Source organism: Anser cygnoides, chromosome Z (assembly GCF_040182565.1).
Source record: "Anser cygnoides isolate HZ-2024a breed goose chromosome Z, Taihu_goose_T2T_genome, whole genome shotgun sequence".
NCBI classification, from domain to species: Eukaryota; Metazoa; Chordata; class Aves; order Anseriformes; family Anatidae; genus Anser; species Anser cygnoides.
In genome coordinates, this window is record NC_089912.1 from 68,364,787 (window position 1) to 68,386,649 (window position 21,863).

The 21,863-nt window shown below is 38.1% G+C and overlaps 1 protein-coding gene across 1 annotated transcript in view; it reads right to left on the minus strand.

Annotated features, from left to right (window-relative positions):
* Window positions 1–849: 849 nt before the first annotated feature.
* TTC33 (tetratricopeptide repeat domain 33) overlaps window positions 850–21,863 on the minus strand; it is a 52,279-nt gene continuing 31,265 nt past the window's right edge. The window contains exons 3-4 of the mRNA XM_013181711.3: window positions 13,413–13,544; window positions 850–3,691 (exon numbers count right to left, since the gene is read on the minus strand). Coding sequence (XP_013037165.1) covers window positions 3,341–3,691; window positions 13,413–13,544 — 483 coding nt within the window. The 3' untranslated portion in view covers window positions 850–3,340. The remainder of the gene's footprint in view (window positions 3,692–13,412; window positions 13,545–21,863) is intronic.

The window sequence follows — 21,863 nt, forward strand, 5'->3', positions numbered from 1 at the left end:
TCCAATCTCATATTATTAAATCCGAGTCACAGTTATCTGATCCATACTTTATCTTCCAGTATTGTCAGAAAGCATTTGTTCTCTCTCACTATAATCTATGTTTAATTTTTCAAAGATGTTTATCTCAGTCTGTACGGGTGGAATTCATCTACTCTATTTCAGCATTTGAAGTTAACTGCCAGTCAACTTAGGCTTCCCTTGTAGTCAATGGAAATAATTAAGCACCTTGGGAGGCTGATTCATCTAATTCAAAGATACTTATCTAGCACGAGGCATATGAATGGCCCTCTAAGGCTGTGTATTTCTTTCCACTGGATATAAAAAGATTCAAACAGAAAAAAAAAAGAAAAAAAAAAAGAACAGATTTAAATGTTTAGCTGTATATAATAAATTAAGCAAAAATGAATCCCAGCGAAACTACTGTTGCCACTGAGATTTCCTCTTTAACTACATTGTAACACTTCAGCATTTTCATATTCAATTCATACGAAAGACAAAGACAGAGAAGCTAGTGCAGCCACTGGCTGCTAGTGATGATGATGAACAATAAATATATAAATAAATCCCTGCTGGCAAAGTGGCAGTGTACTTCACAAGTACTTCATTTTTAATAACAAAGGCTTTCTCCTTTAGATCCCTCTCATTTGGATACTCCTGAGAGATTCAAAACAGCTGACAACTACCCTTTATTAACAATTTTTCTCCAGACAGTTATGTTTTATTTTCCACCACAACTAATTAACATGTTCTGCAGAGACAGAAGAAGCCAACTAATTAATTCAGTAACATCCTAAAGTGGTCAATGTTAACCCTTTTTCTTTTTAAAACCAAAAGAATAAACAGGCATCATTAAACAGCAGAGAAGTCAGTATTTTATTCAAACAGATCCAGGAAATCCTATACATGCAAAACATGGCATGCTGTACAAAAAAACAAACCAAAACAAAACAAAAAACACAGATGTTGCAATCACCAATTGTCAAGCTTCATTCCAGTTTGAGAATAAGATGGTCACAAGAACTTTTCTGCTCCCTGTTTCAAGATGTCACTATCACGACAATAACTAGAATTCATAACCTAATATCATCAGAAGGAAAATCACATTTACTGCTGGAGATGGGAACGACAACCCTTCAAACCCAGCACAACTGTTGAGCCTGATGGTGTAGATGAACACCCCTCTAACTTTGCTCAACAGTGCTGAAGTTAATAGCACTTTTGCAAAGCATTTCAGTGGAAATAGATACACTGATAACACTGACCTCTGAAAGCAGGGAGGCAGTCCTTCCCATATGAGTAAATACACAACACTGACACAAGCACAAAAGGCAAAGAAAGGAAAGATGTGTTTGATTATAGCTGAGCTCCTTCAAAACAGGAAACAGAAAACACCTTACAGCTTCTTGCACACTTCCTTTTCTAGACAGAGAACGTCTCTTCTTTGAAGAAATGTCAAAATCTTTCTCACGCTAACTATTCCTATGTCTGAACAGGTTATATTATTTGTTATGAAAAAACAAGATGAAGAAGTTCTTCAAAAAACATGACTTTAAACTTGAATGAAACCGTATCTAATCAAATGCCTATTCAATAAGCACTTATGAATCTATTTCAGAACTGAATGAACAAATAAAAATATATCTTGGTGATGTTTTACATTTTTTATAAAATTAATAGTAATTGTTTTGGATAATTAGATGTTGAAAAGTGATGATTATATGTGTGTGTGCATGCACACTGATCTAAAAATTCACGTTTGCAAAAATTAATGAACGCTTAGTCATGTAAGACCAACATGGCAATTAAGTCTTTGAAAAGGACAATTAATTTCTGCAACAACTGTAAATGCCCTCTTAAGAATTAACAATATTCAACTGTACTATGCTCTGAGAGAAGTGATTTTTCTACAATACACTTTCTATTTCAAAAAACACTATGCTTCTTGAGCAAAAAGGATGTTATTGCCTTTAAAAATGTGTTATTTTGAAAATAGAAATCAAGTATTACAAATGCAAAGATTTCAAAAGGTTTCACCTGGCTACAAACCTCTTATTTGAAATTTTTTTTTTCATGCAAAATATTATAAAAATTAAGTGGAAATGATATGTTCCCAATCCTGAATTCTCTGAGAGTTCCACACTAAACTGTTTTTTCCAGTCCAGTTAGGAACCTATCGTCTCTGTCATGTCTCCCCTGAGAATGAAAAGAGAGTAGTCTTAACACGGAGCACATAAGAGAAATAGGTTGATTTTGTTTTTTTAACTGTCCATGTGAGGAACCAACAGCCACCTTCCCCTAAAGAAAGATGAAGACCAGGCAAACAAGTCTCTTAAGTCTCTCACAGTATGAATACCCATAACCACCACAGCATCTAAAATCCACAAAGAATACAAAAAGGGAGACTTGGGCAATGCTGTCCTGAGCAACTGGTTCACTGAGAGCACACTTTAAATTCACAAGAATTATGAAAAGCAAATTGATTCCCTTATCAGATTAGCCTTACTAGGACAAAAAAAAGGCTAAATGTAATACACTAGCCTTCAGATGTAACAATGTCCAACTCCCACCATTTTACTTTCAGTGGTGTATAGTATATATTGTAGTATAGCACTTAAGGGAAGGCCAGCTTCAGTCTCCGCTGAATGTTCTTTCTTCTGGTGAAACATTTAATAACAACTAAGCATTCAGGTGCTTGTTTGGTATAGCATGGCCTTTCATCTAATCAGAAAGTATTTATATATATAAAGTATTTAACCATTCACCTATGAAGGCAACAAGAAAGTTTCTACTGATTACGCTGAGTACAGATCAGATCCCAGGGCTATCACACACCAACACACAAAATGAAAATCTATCTCTGCTTCACAGAAAACTTCACCATAGAAAAATTAATCTTGATGAAAATAAAGACTTCTGATAACAGAGAACAGGTCACACTAGCTCTAGGACAAATAATGCTAATGATTAAGGATTGAAATATGTTTTGTTTAAAATCTCTTTTCCTTTTGCATTTTAAATAAGAGTTCATTAATTACTCAGAAAACATAGACATTAACCTGTAAAACTATGGAATACAGTAAGAAGAACGCAGTTGCTAGAATGTAGTTAAGCATTTTAACATTACATTTGTTCATGAGATTTTCAAAATCAAGTCTTGGCTTTCTTCTCCAAAAATATGGATTGAAGTACAACTCAGGTTATTGTTTTTTCACTTTACAAAAGAAAAATAATTTCAATCCTTTTATTGTGCAGGCTCTCCCACTGCTTAAAAAACAAAAGAAACCCAATGCAATAAATAACGCTAGTTCTTGAAACAGTACTGACAAGACATAGGGTGGCCCTATCGGGCTCTGATAAAAAGGGTTTCATCAGGAGTTGCAGTGCAATTCTCCTTCTCAGTAACAGTTTCTACTGTGCCTGAAGCAGACACAATCACTACAGTTTTAGCTGCTGAAAGAGCTTTCTCCTTCTCTGCAATGGCAGCACATACCGCCACAATTTCATCGCTTTCAAAGTCATAGTCTGGGATTGATGCTTGTGCCATCTCTTCTCCTTTGGCCAGTGCTTGCACTGTCTCAGTCTTTGTTGCCTTCTGCTGTTCATATAGTTTTCTTGCCCACGAAAGGTCCTCCTTCCATACTTCAGGGTTCATTGGAAATATGTGTAAGGATACCTGAAAACTCCGAATTGCCTACAAACAGAATAGGGAGAAAAACACAGATTAGCAACTTTAATGCCTACACATTTCATCGCAGAAATTGACAAAAAAAAAAAAGCATATTGTTCAAGCAAAGACAAAAATAATTTCACTCCAATCTGTCTTTAATGGAACATCCTTACTCAGCTCAAAGTTCAGTAATAGCATTACCCCCAGATAACACTGCATGCAAGTGTCTGAAAGCACCAAGAATGCATGAACAGATCAGGTACCTGGCAACAAAGGCACAACAAATAAGAGTTCACATGTCAAAAATAATACTGTAATTAAAAGGCTAAAAGCCAAATAATTTTTGTTTTGATGGCTTTCTATCCCACTTTTCTCCTGACATCAGATGTATGGGAAGGCAAGTGTAAAGAGTTTAAACAAATACAGAAAAGGAATGACTGGGATTTGAAGCATCACTAACATCGCTCCTTTTAAATTAGCACGTAGTCATTTCATATGCAGACCTAATACTACAGTAATCCTACCCTCATGATAAGAAGTCTCTGTACCAGGTCAACTAAGCAAATTGGTTGCAAACACGCTGAATCAGGCAAAAGTACACAAATGAACTTCCAATTTGGAGAGCTGCTCTAAGAAAGAAATCCTCTAATCTTATAAACCATGTAATATTAATAAAATTAATTAAGTATAGTTGACATTTTTTGTCTTTTCTTTAAGCTCAATTGTGAGAAGTTTGGCAAACACAAATACCCAGCACAGACATTGCTAAATATAAAAAATCTGTCTAATCCAGTAGATGTGATAATCAGCAATAAGAAGAAATTGCTACAACATTGGAAAAATGCCAGAACAAAAATTAAAACTGTATTGGATTTATAGTTATATTAACAGTGGAAAGGTCAAGACTAACTTTATCTACTCTGATTTACAGGTATGTACACACAGGCACATAACTATTTCACATTTACAATTTTATGGTCAGTTATGATAGTGGCCACCTGAATGATGAAATTCTTGCATGACGATGCACAGAAGCCTTCCCATGGGGTAGAAAACCGGGGATAATACTGCTGAATAGTATTTGGGAAAAGTTCCAGTAACTTGCATATAAAGACTTTAAAGACATGAACAATCATCAAATGATGTATTCTTTCATAATTTATAAATACTCACAGGATGCAAATAAATCTGAAAAATCACTGCTTTTCATCTGCATTAACAGAAACTGCCAATTCATCCTTCTTCTGGCACACAGTAATATACAACTCTGTATGACGTAAACTCAGAAGCAACAGATGAGAGATACAAAGCAGATTTTAAGTAATGTTGATTATGCTATCAGCATTATTGCTGTTGTAATAGGCAGCCTTTCAGTTCCAGGAAAAAGAAATACTTTATAATTGGTCCACAGCCAGATCTGAAGTGTAGGAGCACGCTGGACTTTAAACAGGAGGAGTACAGTTTATTCTTGCAGAACAGTGTCACTTTGTTCAACTTTGCTTCCTTTAATTTCCAGGGATAGATGAGCTACAAGTAAACACTAAATGCTCTTTTATTTTTTTTTTTATTTCTGTTAAACACAAAATATAAACAAACACCATCTGCCTTTAAACCTTCCATGAAAGAAGCCCTTTAATTAAAACCTTTCTATATAGTTATGTTCATGCACATTAAACAACATTAAACACAGTAATCAAATACAGATCAATGTACAGCTACATTTAATAGGCTGAGAAGCTGCCTTGACAGTTGTATGATACAGCATGAAACAATCCTCTTTGTAAATCCATTAGAAAAAAAAAATTGGACATGACATTGCTATAAATAATTTAGATTTGAAGTAGCGCAAAAGATCAGAGGGATTACTTTTAAAGCTACAACACAATACTGAAAAATGCCAAATTATTATTCACATAAAATCTCATGTTGCTATTGTACTTGCTTCTACAGTCATCAATTTCTATTAAGACAAAGAACTGAAAATAACAGGAAGACAGAAATCCGTAAGTATACCCCAAACTGTCACGGGTGGCAGTTAATCTATCCATCCATCTAGAATATGCCAGAAAAAATGTACAAAAGTGATTTATATTCCTATTTCTCATCTTGTTTACAACTTTAATCATGACAAACAGCTGCTGAAAGCAAATTGGGATGCATCTTTCTTTACTCTTGTACTGAAGTCATTCACTCATTCACTTGGGTCAATCCAGGAAGTGCTACTGTTAAATCTCCTGCTGATGGAGATGTAAATCTCTTACTTCAATTATGGCCTTATGGGAAAATGTGATGGTGCTAGACAAACTTGATATTTTTGGCTTCATTTTAATGGGCAGCTGTGGTCTCAGGGACCTTGCATCTAAGGATGTTGTGATTTTAACCCAGTAGAGGTTCATGCATTTGTTTTGGTTCTTCAAATAAGCGTACTATAAAAGCTACTGCATGACGTTCTAGCTTGCTGAGTTAAGAATCTGAAGAATTTGTATTTTTTAAATATTTGCCATTTTGTCATACTATTGGGTTTTCTACTGCAAACAATCATCCTGTTATTCATCTCATGAGCAGAATCTCTCTTGCTGGTATGCAGAGTCTTTAAATGTAAAATGCAGTTTTGATCTGACTACAATCATTAGTAACATGCTTTTATATCACATGGACCTAGTAATTGCTGCTATACAGTGACCTTTCCCCTTAAGAAAAAGTAAGGAAGCATCTCAAAAGATTATGCAGTTCACACCTGTCCCCAGGGCTTACAGTAGGTTTTTATGTTACATCTGACAGGAGTCTAGCTGACCTATTTTAAAAGTTGTCCAACAGTGGAGATGTATATACACCTATAAGTAATCTCTTTCCATTTTTGATGATCCTTACAGAAGGACTTTTTTCCAACATGTTTTATTGCAATTTAGGCCTGTTATTTCTTGTACTATTCACAGTTAACATAACTCATTTTTGCAGAAACCTTTAGTATATTTAAAGACACTGAGCAAATTCCTCTTTATATTTCTCTTCTTTAAACCCAAAGAAATCCAATTCTTCCAGATATTTTCACTCTAGTTTAATTATTTTTTTGACTTAATCTGAATAGCAAATGCTTTTATTTTAATTTAAAATAGGCTAAAATTTCCTATACAAGATTTCTGTTCAGATTATTTCTTCTTTCCAATAGACATTTTTTCACTGAAAATTTCTTTCCAACAAAAATAATTCTTCCGCATTCAAGAACGAGATGAACACCTTATGTTTTGCAGTTCTTAAGTTTATAAATCCATTTTATTCAGAAGGTATAGTGTTTTCATGTGGAAATATGACTTGAGTTATAATAGGAAATTTTCCAGATGTGAAAGATTTTTGCATTAAACATACTGGAATTCGGCCACGCTATACACCTGTAAAAGTCGTTCCCATTTGCCAGACGTCTGAGGCAACAGTAGCTTAGTTCTCCCACGCTGAACTTCTCCGTTGCAGAGTATTCATGCGGAGTGGATTAGGATGCATCATCCCCAGGGGTGACTCAGCATACATCCTCCCTGGGGCACAGCATCTGAGGGCTGACACAAAAGGCCACAGGACGTGAGCCTGACATGCATTACCCCAGAGTTACAAGAATACAGCAAGTACACAGCGGCCTCTGGCAACTAGTAGAAAAATCTTCTTCGGTTTCTTCGGCCCTGAGCCCATGTCTCCATACAGACTTGCATTATAGAAAGTTTGTCAGTCACAGTGTCCACTTCGGGTTTCTCTTCAGTGTGCATGTTCATTCTTCATCTGACAATGACACAGGCATTTCTGTCCTACTTTCTTTTGCTCCAGTGAGGTGCTCCCACTTCCCTGAGCTTCCTTTGCACCAACTCATAGAATCACAGAATGGTTTGGGTTGGAAGGGACCTCAAAGACCCCCTGCAATGGGCAGAGACACCTACCTCTAGACGACGTTGCCCAATGTCCCATCCAACCTGGCCTTGAGCACTTCCAGGGATGGGACATCCACAACTTCTCTGGGAAACATGTTGCAGTGCCTCACAACCCTCTGAGTAAAGAATTTCCTACTACTGCCTAATCTAAGTCTACAGTCTTTTAGTTTACTCCGTGTCCTATCACTGCACTCAAAGAGTCCCTCCCCAGCTTTCCTGTAGGCCCCCTTTAGGTACTGGAAGGCCACTATAAGGTCTCCCCGGAGCCTTCCCTTCATCAGGCTGAACAACCCCAACTCCCTCAGCCTGTCTTCATAAGAAAGGTGCTCCAGCCCTCTGATCATCTCTGAGGACATCCTCTGGACTTGCTCTAATAGGTCCATGTCCTTATGCATCATATAAGGCCACCAGATTTGTCAGGCACAATCTGTCCTTAAAAAGCCATGTTGGCTGTCACCAGTCACCTCATTTTCTGTGTGCCTTTGCATAGTTTCCAGGAGGATCTGCTCCATGATCTTGCCAGGCACAGAGGTGAGACTGACTGGCCTGTAGTTCCCTGGATCTTCCTTTTTTCCTTTAAAAGTGGGGGTTATGTTTCTGCTCTTCCAGTCAGTGGGAACTTTACTGGACTGCCAAGACTTCTCCAGTATGATGGATAGTGGTTTAGCATCTACATTTGCCAGTTCATTCAGGACCATGAATGCACCTCATCAGGTCCCATGGACTTGTGCACCTTTAGGTTCTTTCACTGGTCTCAGACATGATCTCCTACAGTGGAGAGCTCTTCATTCTCACAGCCCCTGGCTTTGCTTTCTGGAGCTTGGGCTAAAAGGCTGGAGCTCTTGCTTGTGAAGGCTGAGACAAAAAAATCATTGAGTACCTCAGCGTTCTCCATATCCTGGGGGAACTCATTTCTTCCTGGCCTTCTTTCTTCACAATCCTTATCACCTCTCTGCCATTAGCCATCCCTCAGTGAGTATCCTCGGAAGACACTGCAGCAAGCTCTGTACAAGTAATTGTTTTAGGCTGGCTCTACCTTAGAGATCTGTACAGTATGTTCTACTGCATACATAAGCATAATCCAGGTTGATCAAGGGAACAAAAAAAACTATCCCATCCTAAAACTTGAAATATTTGACTTCTCTATTACCAAATGATACGGATAAAATTGTTACATGAACATGTTCTAAAGAATGCTTATAAATCTGCTAGAAATGTAGCTGAAAGAACACTCAAAACTTACAGAAATTTGCTTGCTCTTCTGCTTTACTTCCTGAAAATAAAAGTAATCTCTGAGTAGGTGACATTTTCATGCATTAAAATTATACATATATTTGATGGTATACTAAAATTTATTTATGACTTCCAACAGTGTTTAAAAAAAAAAAAAAGAATACACTATAGGAGCTGGGGACTACAGGACAGACACAGGACCTGTTGGGAACCTTCCATCACCAAGCGGTACCTATTCCTGACTAGACTGTTCAAAGCTATTGAAGAGAACCTAATCTCCTTTATTTGACCAAGCGTTTTATTTTCTCTCAAATTATAGTTTAATACCTCCCAGATACTATGTGCTAGAATGTGTATGTGCCTAGCATGTAGTTCAGGATGGAGTGAGCAGGACAAAAACATGCCCTGTGATTTTTTATTTTAAATAAATGTCCTTTATCAAATCCTGATAAGGAAGGCAGTACCAGGCCAACTCCTGTTCTTACCCCTGCCATCAGAGTGGTTCCAAAGAGTGTTTATCAATACGGTGATAGGCACTTTATATATATAAATATAAACATATATATTTATATATAAATGACAGAGCTTTTGTTTCACACTTCAAATGGAGTAACAAGAAATTCTAAGCCAAAATTATAAACCAAGTAACTATTTTTAAAATTGAATTGGATCTTCTCATTTTCATTTATGCACATAAGAATAGCAAGTGCTGACTACATTAGTATAATAAAGTTAAATATGCCATCAATGTGCATAAATAGTTGACTACAAAAATCATCCACACATTGTGGTGGGCTTAGAAGGAAGATCATCAGAGCAGTGTAATTAAATATTTTAATCCCATATAAGTCTATAAAAATAAAATCTGAGTTGTTTATCCCCTCAATGTGGCAGGAACACAATCTGAAGTACAGGCTTTTTTGCATTTCAGTGGAAGACCAACTATCAGTTTATGAAGGCTACACATAAATGGCATGACATTCTGTTAATGTTCCTTTTGATTCCCAAATAGATTCCAATAAAATATAATAATTCCTCTTTGCATAACTGTTATCACTACATAAAGACCTCAACACTATTTCTTTCAGGAGAAATTAAAGGAAAAGCCCGATTTGAAGATTCATATTGTCAAGCCTGGATTTCTTTTACAGAATGCAGTCTCACTCTTACACCACCACCTACTTAGTAATAACACAGCAAAGTGCATTCTTCTACACATCAAGCAGCAAGTGCCCACAGCTGGTTCGTATTTACACATCTTCGCAATCATGAATATCACAGCTTTGAAAACGAGTGCCCAGCTCACAATGGGGTAAACTTATGTCACAGAATGGTTGCGGCTGGCAATGACCTCGGGATTCACCTGGTCCAACACCCTGCTCAAGCAGGGACACCCACAAATGGTTGCTGCAGACCATGTCCAGATAGCTTCTGAATATCTCCAAGGTGGGAGACTCAGTTGCTTTCAGTTGGTCATTTCTTAATGCTGCCTTTGTTGTTGTCATTTGTTTGGCGGGTTTTGTTCTTCTTTTTTTTTTTTTTTTTCAATGAAAGCATGGGTCTCACTTTCTCTAACGGGAAGGATTGTTCTAATGAAGATATGAAGAAGTTGCTACTGTTTAAACTGTCATCACCAATACAGTAAAACTCACTTATAAAAGCAAAACATTTACAATTAAAGAAATACTGCAAGCTTGAAAATACATTTCTGCAGTTTCTATATTCATGTTGCAGTTTACTCTTAAGTGTGCTTTTACAAATTGGTTTCTAGAATTTACGGAATTACGTCTTACTTGAGTTGCAGAAATTAAGTTCTGCTTGTTTGCATTTGTTACTATTGACTTATCCTACTTACTAAATTCAGAAAAAAGAACAAAATACTTTTTGTAAAAGTTAATGAAAATGGGGCTAATTTATCTCATTCTGTTTCTTTTCACAAGTTTGACAAAAAATCCTTCTTTTCACTTGAAAGAAATGAATATATTGTGCAGCACATATTATAGATTAGATTTGTTTGGAAGCCGTATTTTAGACAGGGGAAACAAGATCAAAATACAATAAATTGTTTTTCCTAAGAAAAGTGCATCATTTGTTGTGAAGTAATGAAAATGTTTACGACAGAACATTTGGCAGGATGTGGGTAGCAAAGAAACACATTGAGGGTTGGGAGGTGGGGGAAGAGAATTCAAACAATGAAACAGTAAAGCTGCTCTGTAGAAGGGCAATAATTCCCACATCTCAAACATTACTAAAAGTGATGACGTTTATATTTTATTAGGTTTTCTTTGTAAAAAATATAATTCAGTGAAAGATGAGAAAATCATGAAAAGCTAATGGGAAGAGTATAATTACAATAGATCTCTAGTTCAAGAAGCCTCCACAGGCTCATTAGTTGAAAAATCATTTAACCTGTTAAGGCTTCTCCAGTCTTTTAAAAACTCCTTAAGGAATCTTTTAAGATTCCTTAAAAATTCATTCACTTGAAAATAGTGAGCATTATACCTCCCAAAGCACTTTTCTGTATGAGAACACATTCATCAGAAGACAACTCAATATGCCTTAAGCACACAGAAAAGCAAAGAAGAAGAAACATCCCATGTCAGAGCACTGGAGAAGCCAATGGGAGGGAGCTTACCCTCCTCTGGGATCCCTGCTTGGAAAACAGAGAGACAAAAGCATTCAGAGAGCAAAACCTACCCAGTGATTAACCCCCATAACCTGTTTCTCTCTTCTCAGACAGTAAGGTCAACATAACATAACTACAGGTGTACACAGAAGTGTTTTGTTTCAGATCCATAATGTGCTTTGATGCAAATCTCTGATTGTTCCCACTGAAAACGATTTGGCTTGCACTGTAGAGTAGTCTCAGACAACATAAACTGGATTCCTTTGAGATTAAACTCGTATTCCAGGACAGCACCTGAAGCTCCAAACAGAGCTAGTCTGAACTACAGCAAAATGAACACTGTGTGGGTAAGTCCCCAACACTATTAACTTGAGATACCCACTCCTGTTGGCATGATGTGCCTAGTTAATGCAGATGAAGCTTACAGGACCTGGTGAGCAGACCTGGTGGTATAACTAATAAGGGTAAATCAGTACCTATAATTTTCATTACTGTGATTGTAACATTTTTTATAGAATAAGAAGCATCGGTTACCTTGCAGGAAATAACTTGGAATTTCCTGAGACTAATGTATTTAAAATCTCAGACATAATTTACAGTGACAATTTCAGTCACTTAAGGAAAAAAAAAAAGGATTTATAATGTATTTAAATGTATTTAAAATCTCAGACATAATTTACAGAGACAATTTGAAGCACTTAAGGAAAAAAGAAGGATTTATGGATCGTTGATCCAGACATGACAGACCATCTGCCCTTACCTTCTAGAACACAAAAACAACAAAATGTCACCAGTTATTTGATGTGATGCAGGTATGTATGGATTTATACTAAATATTTCATATTATCATAGTGTGACAATATAAAGGAGCACACTACAAACACATCTGCAATGCTCAGATTTCGCCTTATGTTATTCTCACATTTTGGGACTGCTTTTTTTTTTTTTTAATATTGCTCCTTACTATATTAAAAAAAAAAAAAGTTTATGCATGATTCATTAGCCTCACTCAAAAAAAAAAAATTTATTCTTGAAAATTTTTCAGCCCAAACACTTTAACTTTCCAGAAATACTCTAACTAACAACAAATTCTTTATTTCTACCAAACCAACATAAAGCTACTTTGCATTAGAACTAAAATCAAGCCAGTATCTTTTTTTTTCTTTTTTTTAATCTAAGAGCTCGTGACAAGTTATTTTTCAAATGGACTTTTCTGAATGTATCGGAATTTAAAGGTTCACTTGCTATGTTTCCACACTTTAACACTCAGAAAATTATTCCATTATAACCTGTAAACAGTGGGTGATTTGATGTGGGGGATGAGTCATCTGGTCACAATGTGGCCAAGACAGTAGGATGGGACAGTACAGCTGGAGCTACAAAAAAGTTGCACTTGAGCTACTGCAGAGCACCCTATCTTTTTACTCTCTTTTTAGCAAGAGAATCAACTTCACCCACCATTTGGAGTCAAGAAGCCACAGGGAAGCGTGTAGGTGCATATACGATTTGCTGCACCTGAAGCTGGAAAGTAGGAGACAGGAAAAACAAAAAAGATGCTAGACGTCTGTTAACAGCCATGTACAAAGGTGAGGCTGGGTTATCACCTGGCACTTCACAGGACCTTCAGCTTTAAGCACTGTAGCGGTACAGCACCCAGAATGTAGTATGTGCAGTTATGTCAACATATTGTTACATAAAGCCATCACTCAAACACAGCATGTTACACAAAAGGCTTTGAGCTAGACAAGTCTTGCACAAGCCCAGTGACATAACCACAAAGAAAGCACTTGTGAAAAACAACCAAGTAGAGGACATACTGGCAATTAATAGCAAGAACCTCTTTCCTTGCCTATTTTCAGGTTATTTATAGATATTGAGCTACCTTGGATATTTCTGTACTTTCATTCTCTCATGCACAAGTCAGAAGATGCAGTTTATAATTTTAGCATATCAATGTTGTCAATTTTCCTACCAATGCTATCTCTCCTAATCCAAGCTGGGCACGTCCCAAAGTCTGCCAGGCATCCCAGGAACGTGGGTTTCTCTGAACAGCCATTTCTGCTGCATGCACTGCTGGAAACATTTCATGTAATGACATCAGGACCTATGGCAGAAAAATAAGAGGAATAAGAATAAACAAACTGAAAACGGAATTAAATTTTCTGGGATTACACAAGCAATCACCCTTGTTTCAATAATAAGGACAGGTTTGTCTCACCTCGGTTTTTATAGTTTACAAGTCAGTTGCCTAATCTAAGAGTCACCCAGTGCCGCCCCGTAACTCACGGAGAGAAATAGGCGTGCTACAGGATGATTTATCTGAACAATTTACGCAACTCTCCTAGTGAAGGCATCCGTGTCTCTCCCTCTGCCCTACATATCCTACATTCTGTAGAAGACTAACAGAACTGTGATATTACACAGAAAGAGTAACACTGAGAATTAATCACAATACATAAGCAAGTGCTGTTGCAAAATGCCCATATGTTTTTTTTTTTAATAGAAAACCAAAATTTACCCTACATAGTTACAGTGCATGTGATACAATTATAGCAATAACCCTTGTAATTCAGCTTGAAAACAACTGTAAAAATGATGATTTCAAGAGAAGTCTTTGCTATTGTAGAATGCTTTACTTGTATAGGAAGTAATCTACATAAAAAATGTAAAACGGTGGTTTCTGAATCTGGAAATCTCGTTTACTCAACAAACACTACAGGTTAGTGTTAGCCTGTTACCAAAGCATTCTATCCCTTGCATTGAATCTCCATAACTAAGCCTATAAATCATAGCTAACAGCACATATCATGTCTCAAAGCTTGCTTTATTTTTCCAAGACCTCCATGAGACTGGCATGTTACCTGAAGACCTGCATCACTCTGAGATCATGATTTCAGACACCCGCATGCTATGGTGATAGATAACAGTGTAAGAAACAAATGACAACTGCATTCCAACAGTATGATGAAAAAGTGAACCACACAAGTAAGACTCATGTGTGGGCAACCACTTTCTTCCCAACTGGTCAACCCAGAAGCATGACAAATAATATCAGAATACATTCTCACTGCTGCTGAAGAGTAAAACACATTTATTTAACCTTACAGCCCCACGATATATTAAACAGACAAATATAAGTGTAGCATAAAGGAAGATTCAAATGCAATTACCTTGAATTAATTAATTAATTAACTTTAATTCACAAAGTACTTGCACAGTACAAGGGTAACTGGAGTAGAAGAGTAAGAGAGCTTTACCTCAGAAAGTAACCCTGCACACAAGAAACACAGCAAGCAAAACTTCCAACAAAGCCTTTGGATCCATACCTCTGATGCTTTAGTAAGATTATTTTTTTCTGGAGAGTAATTGCATGTTTTTGCTTTAATTTGATTTAACAGACTGTACACTGGAATCTAAAGTACCTAAAAATCTTTAAACACACTCCATAGCTGTATGTCATGTCACTGGCATTTCTCCCTCTTTTTTCTTAGTAGTTCCCAATAACTGTACTTTCTCAGCAAAGTTGGTACTGAATATTATTTATTTTTCTAAAACTTTCAGTTCAACTGCTTTTTGTGTGCAGCTTCTCCAATCTGCAACAGATCTATGAATTGAGTCAAACTGTTACCTGAGGAGAGGTGTACATCCTACCAAGATTAAACAATTTTGCACCCCTCAATTAGCTTTTACATTCGTCTCTTTAATGTATTTATTCTCATAAGAGAAAACAAATCCAAGTATATCATTACTTGAACAATTTTATGCCACCTCAGACTAATCAGTACTTTTTACAAGTATTTCCTACTGCAACAACTCCAAAACATCATTATAAATATAAATATAAACATTCTCATCTCTGCGCCTGGCAAGATCATTGAATGAATGCTCCTGGACACAGTATCAAGGCACATGCAGGACAAAGAGGTGATCTGGGACAGGCAGCATGGCTTCACCAAAGGTAAATCATGCCTGATCAATCTGGTGGCCTTCTATGATGGAGTGACTGCATCAGTCGACAAGGGAAGAACAACTAATGTCATCTACCTGGACTCCTGTAAGGCCTTTGACACAGTCCCACACAACATCCTGATCTCTACGTTGGAGAGATATGGATTTGAAGGGTGGACCATCCATTGGATACGGAATTGGCTTGATGGCTGCACCCAGAGAGTGGTGGTCAATGGCTCTATGTCCAGGTGGAGGCTGGTGATGAGCAGTGTCCCTCAGGGTCTGTTTTGGGCCTGGTGCTTTTCAATATCTTCATCAATGACACAGACAGTGGGATTGAGTGCACCCTTGGCAAGTTTGTAGATGATACCAAGCTGAGAGGTGCAGTTGATACAACAGAAGGAAGGGATGCCATCCAAAGGGACCTGGACAGGCTGGAAAAGTGGGCCTACATGAACCTAATGAGGATCAACAAGTCCAAGTGCAAGGTGCTGCCCCTGGGTCGGGGCAATCCCAGACATGAGCACAGACTGGCAGAAGAACCCACTGAGAGCAGCCCTGCAGAGAAGGATTTGGGGGCTCTGGTGGACAAAAAGCTCGACGTGAGCCAGCAGTGTGTGCCTGCAGCCCAGAAGGCCAACTGCGTCCTGGGCTGCACCAACAGAGGGGTGGGCAGCAGGTGGAGGGAGGGGATGGTGCCCCTCTGCTCTGCCCTTGTGAGGCCCCACCTGCAGTGCTGCGTCCTGGTCTGGGGCCCCCAGCACGAGAAGGATGTGGGGCTGTTAGAGTGGGTCCAGAGGAGGGCCACGAGGATGATCAGAGAGCTGGAGCACCTCTCCTGTGAAGAAAGGCTGAGAGAGCTGGGGGTGTTCAGCCTATGGAAGAGAAGGCTCTGGGGAGACCTCATCGCAGCCTTTCAGTACTTAAATGAGCCTTATAAAAGATGGACTCTTTGATCAATCAGATAATGTCAGGACAAGGGGGAACGGTTTTAAACTAAAAGGTGGGAGATTTAGATTACAGGTTAGGAGGAAATTCTTCAAAGGGTAGTGAGGCACTGGAACAGGTTGCCCAGAAAAGCTGTGGATGCCCCATTCCTGGAGGTGTTCAAGGCCAGGTTAGATGAGGCCCTGAGCAACCTGATCTAGTGGGTGGCATCCCTGCCTATGGCAGGGGCGGTGGAACTGGGTGATCTTTAAGGTTCCTTCCAACCCGAGCCATTCTATGAGTCTATGAAGGTTCTTTTGCTCTCTCTAAAGTTCTTTCACATTGTTTTGATTATATTCTCTTCATTGTTGGTTTCCTTGATCCCTACATATCGCACTATAATGAACCACTGTTCATTTGATTAAAAAAAAAAATTTAAGACACAATGAATGACAGTGTCTTGTTCAAAGTCTTGGGCTCAGTTCCTACTGTACACAAATTGATTTTACCCTCATTTTAAGAATTTATGGTTTTTGGTTCATTTATCTGGTTTTGAATACATTATTTTTACTTGGTCAAACATGGCATGAACATAATAGTCTAGTTTTCTGTTTCTCACAAAGATGTCTCCAGGTCCTCTTTCATCTCAACGCAGATGCTTGAAATACTTGAGCTGATCTATTATTTTTTCCTTCAGATATGTGAACAAAACAGGAATCTGTCAACCAGTAGCAGTCCCTACATCCGGATTTATTAGAATACTTGCAGCCACTTGGCTGTATTTTATCTTCTCATTGTTACAGTCATTTGTTATATTTGTAAGTTTGTTTAGACTTGGATATTTAACTGTATTGCCACAATTATTCTGAAGAAAACTGGGTGAAGTAACCTACCCCCAAATGCTCTCTCTGAAATAACCATGCTCTTTGATTTAGTTGAACTCCTTTCAGAAGGAACTCCTCCATGTGGAGAATATATCTTGTTGGGAGCTCTATTATACTTAGTATAACAAAGCTCTTGACCTTTTCTTAATCTTTTTTGGACTACAGTACAATTGATTCTAAACCACAAGCTATAATCAGCATGAATCCAGACACACATACAATTACATTACTTCATCAGCTGCTTTGTGTGATGTCTTTTGGTTCAATTTATATTGACAACTATGTCCGTATTTTTGGTAGGAATTTTTTTTTTTGGACAGAGATTAATTGTTGTTACTCTCTGCTATTCTCTGCTAGTCACTTCTAACAAATACTCAGATTATGAAAGTAAACAGGAACAAGCAAGCGTTATTTTAATGGTCACAAACTACTAGAATAAATTAGACTAGTCACGCAGCATTTCTTTAAAATGGATTTTACCTTGAAAGAAAAAAAAAATTCAGTTGCACTAGGGTATTTTTCAATAACCAGACAAATAGGATGATGCTTCAGAGAAACTACGTATCACTCAGAAAAATGTGCCAATATAACCTTGTAATTCAAAAGGACAAAGATATCAAGCTTTTACTTGTCATAATTATTCTGGGAAAAACCTCCACAAAGAGACAATCTTATCAGCAAAACAGATGTTTATTTTGAAGCAAGCTATGAGGGAAAAGGGTTGTTTTGCCAGAATCACCTGCCTGTAAAGTACGGATCAAGATACGTGTGTATTTATGAATGTCCCTTTTAGGAGCTGACACTAAGATTCTATTCGTTTTCTGTTACTAATTTCTTGCATGAAACTTCTTTTGCAAATTTCATTAACAAGATGGCACTCAAGCTTCACAGTTAAGTAATCTCATTGCAAATTTTATTTTCCAGTTACAGTGAATGCAATTCATTAGAAAACATTGTTAAAACTAATCAATTAGAGAAGAAAACAAAATCTTACAAAACAGAAAAGGCTCTCTCTTCCTATGCACATGCTTCTGTCTAGTCATTTTTAATATATTTCTTATAAAGCTGTTCAGTAGGTGGCTTCTCTGAGGTTATTTTATTCCAACACAGACTTACAATTATCGCATGCATTGAAACAAAGAACATCTTTGTCACTATGGTGACTTTGTTTAATAGGTCTAGCTTTTTTAAAAAAAAGTGTAAGTGGAGAACGCTGTGGAGAAAAAAAAAATCAAATATTGCAACAGTCATCAGGAGACTGACCAAGCGAAAAAATCCAGGCACTAGCATGACCTGTCCTGTGCTACCCACAATATTTTGGAAGTGTTATGAATTCGAATGAGTCCTCACTTTAGATGAGATCAACGGCTTGAAGCTGAATCACTATATATAGACACATTCCAAGTCCAGTGAAAACGACCCAATTCCTTCTTCCACCCAGAAACCCATTTTGAAACAGTCATGAATAAAATTCTTCCTACCTGTAACCAGTTCACATTTACGCATGCCACAAAGCAATTACTGTTGTACCATACAACAAAACCTTTTCTAACAGACCTTTCTGGAATTTTCTAAGTTTTCTTGGTAAACTCCTTTTACTACATCCCAGTTTAAAAAACAAATAAAATGAAACTCCCTACTGCTTATACTTGCTTATGTTGTGATCAGAGAAGAGAATTACAAACTCAATTAGGTTAGTAGGAACCTCTGGAGGTCATGTAGTCCAACCTCCTCGAACAAAGACTGTTAACTTGAATCTGGTTGTTCAACATCTTTTTCAAATAAACTAAATATCTCTAGTTTCTTCAGAAATCTGTTTAAAGAATAATCATTTTCACTGAAAAGTGTTTTTTTCTTGCTCATGTAACACTGGAATTTCTCTTGCTGTCATTGGTAAGCATTGCCTTTTACTATTTTGGTGGACGCTTCTGGGAAGAATCTCTCTCCTCTGTTACACACACCCCCACCCTCCCACTAGGTAATAGGGATCTTACGAAACATAGAACCACAGAATATCCTGAGTTGGAAGGGATCCACAAGGATCATCAAGTCCAACTCCTGGGTCCCCAAAGGACCATCTGAAAAACCAAACCATATGTCTGAGAGTGTTGTCCAAACACTTCTCTTGAACTCTGGCAGCTTGGTGCCATGACCACAGCCCTGGGGAGCCTGTCCCAGGGCCTGACCACCTTCTGGGTGCAGAACCTTTCCCTAACCCCCAGCCTGACCCTCCCCTGTCCCAGCCCCATGCCGTTCCCTCGGGTCCTGTCGCTGTCCCCAGAGAGCAGAGCTCAGCGCCTGCCCCTCCGCTCCCCTCGTGAGGGAGCTGCAGGCCGCCATGAGGCCTCCCCTCAGCCTGCTCTGCTCTGGGCTGAGCAAACCAAGGGACCTCAGCCGCTCCTCATACATCTTGCCCTCCAGACCCTTCACCATCTTTGTAGCCCTCCTTTGGACACCGATGGTTCTATATCCTTCATAGATAGGTATCTGTGAAGTTTATTTCTTTGCAGATGAAATAAACCAACCTATCTAAAACACTAAAATATTTATTAGCTTACTAGCTTGCACAGTGGAAGTAACATTAGAACATTACATAATTACAGTACATCACAAACTGGTTAATCTCAACCAACACAAATCAACAACTAAAAATCTTTTGAACACAACTATAGAGTCAATATAATGCATACAGCTGTAATATTGACAAAGAATACATGAAGAATTCAGCAGTTCATATTCTGAAGTTCCTCCAGTTCCACAGAGGCCAAATACAGTTCAAGGACAGCACAAGAACTTCAGAGTAGGCAGACGCTCTGCCCCAACTCTCGCAGCGAATCTCCTCTTAAACTTACACAGGTACATCATTTGCACTGTAAGCATGACCTGCTGTTTTGCTTAGAAGTAATATTTAATTAGTAACTTTTTTTTAGTAGACTTTTTTTTTTCTATTCACAGAAATGTACAATGCTATTTTTAAATCAACTGATCTCAGCAGTTGGTAGCAGAGTTTCTGTCTGTTATAAGAAAATAGGAGTATAAGACTGCCTCTTGGAAGAGTACACTAAATTCAGCTCAGAGTGGTTCGTACCTATACAGTTTAGTGACTGTAATAGCCACGTTAGCCAAAGGTCTGTTCCAACAGAGGGACTCTAGTGGGCCTGGGGAAAAAAAAATAATACCCACATTCCTCTCTTATTTTGTTTCTTTATTTTGTCATAGTATCCCTCATGAATAGATTGGCAGCAGTCATCACCATAAATTGATCTTTTACCATCATGTCTGGTTCCAACTGATTGCCAGTAATGCAGAGCTTGTATTAAGCTAAATTTATAATTCCGTAACAAACATATCATTACCAATGACCATTTATATATGACCAACTATATATAAATCAGCAATTATTAGCTGATTTGTTATAACTTAAACTACCGATTATGAAATCTGGCCATTTCTTAGAAACTTTATCATTTCTTAGGCACAAAGAGGGAAAGAGGGAAGTTGAAATTATTTCTTCATTGAGCTATGAATTTCGTAAGCCTTAAGAACAAGGGTAGAACAATTTAAATATCCATATAATGGGCTTGGCATACAAAGAGAGATATGCAGCTGAAATCCTGATCCTGTTCAATGAATGCAAATTGAGGATGCACGGCTGTACGGAAACTAGATCCTCAGACAGCTGATAAACAGCCAAAAAGCTTATTAAATTTACATAACTTGAGCTGGCAATGCATGCTTGCAGCCCTGAAAGCCAAGTGTAACCTGGGCTGCATGAAAAGCAACGTGGCCAGCAGGGCAAGGGAGCTGATTTTCCACCTCCGCTCTGCACTCATTGGACCCTACTTGGAGTCCTGCACCCAGCCGTGGGGCACCCAGAACAAGAAGGACATGGACCTGTTGGAGTGAATCCAGAGTCCAGATGATCAGAAGACCAGAGCACCTCCCTTATGAAGACAGGCTGAGGGAGTTGGGGTTGTTCAGCCTGATGAAGGGAAGGCTCCGGGGAGACCTTATAGTGGCCTTCCAGTACCTAAAGGGGGCCTACAGGAAAGCTGGGGAGGGACTCTTTGTCAGGGGGTACAGTCACAGGACAAGGGGGAATGGCTTTAAACTAAAAGAGGGGAGATTTAGATTAGACATTAGTAAAAAAGAGGAGTACTCAGAGGATGGTGAGGCACTGGAACAGGTTGCCCAGAAAAGTTGTGGATTCTCCATCCCAAGTGTACAAGACCAGGATGGGGGCTTTGAGCAACCTGATCTAGTGAGAGGTTTCCCTCCCGTGGCAGGGAGTGGGAATTATTTGATATTAAAGGTCCCTTCCAAACCGAACCATTCTATAATTCTATGATAACCCTTTTTGCTTGTTTACATTAGTATTCACTCGTTTCAATACATATCTATATACAATTGTATGTGCACTTTAGGATTCCTTTAAATAAGTTATTTTACATTTACTTTGAAATACTCACATTACTTTAAACCTGACATGCTAAGAATATGTTAAGGCATGGCAAAACAAATAGATTGATCCTGTCCCCCAAATATAGGGGAATTCATTTAAACTCCGTCAATGTTAAACCATTATGCAGATTCAGGATCCCAGAAGAACGGTAGGAATGCTGTCATAGTTGCACAGGGTGTTCGAGAATTTGTTACCTGAGATC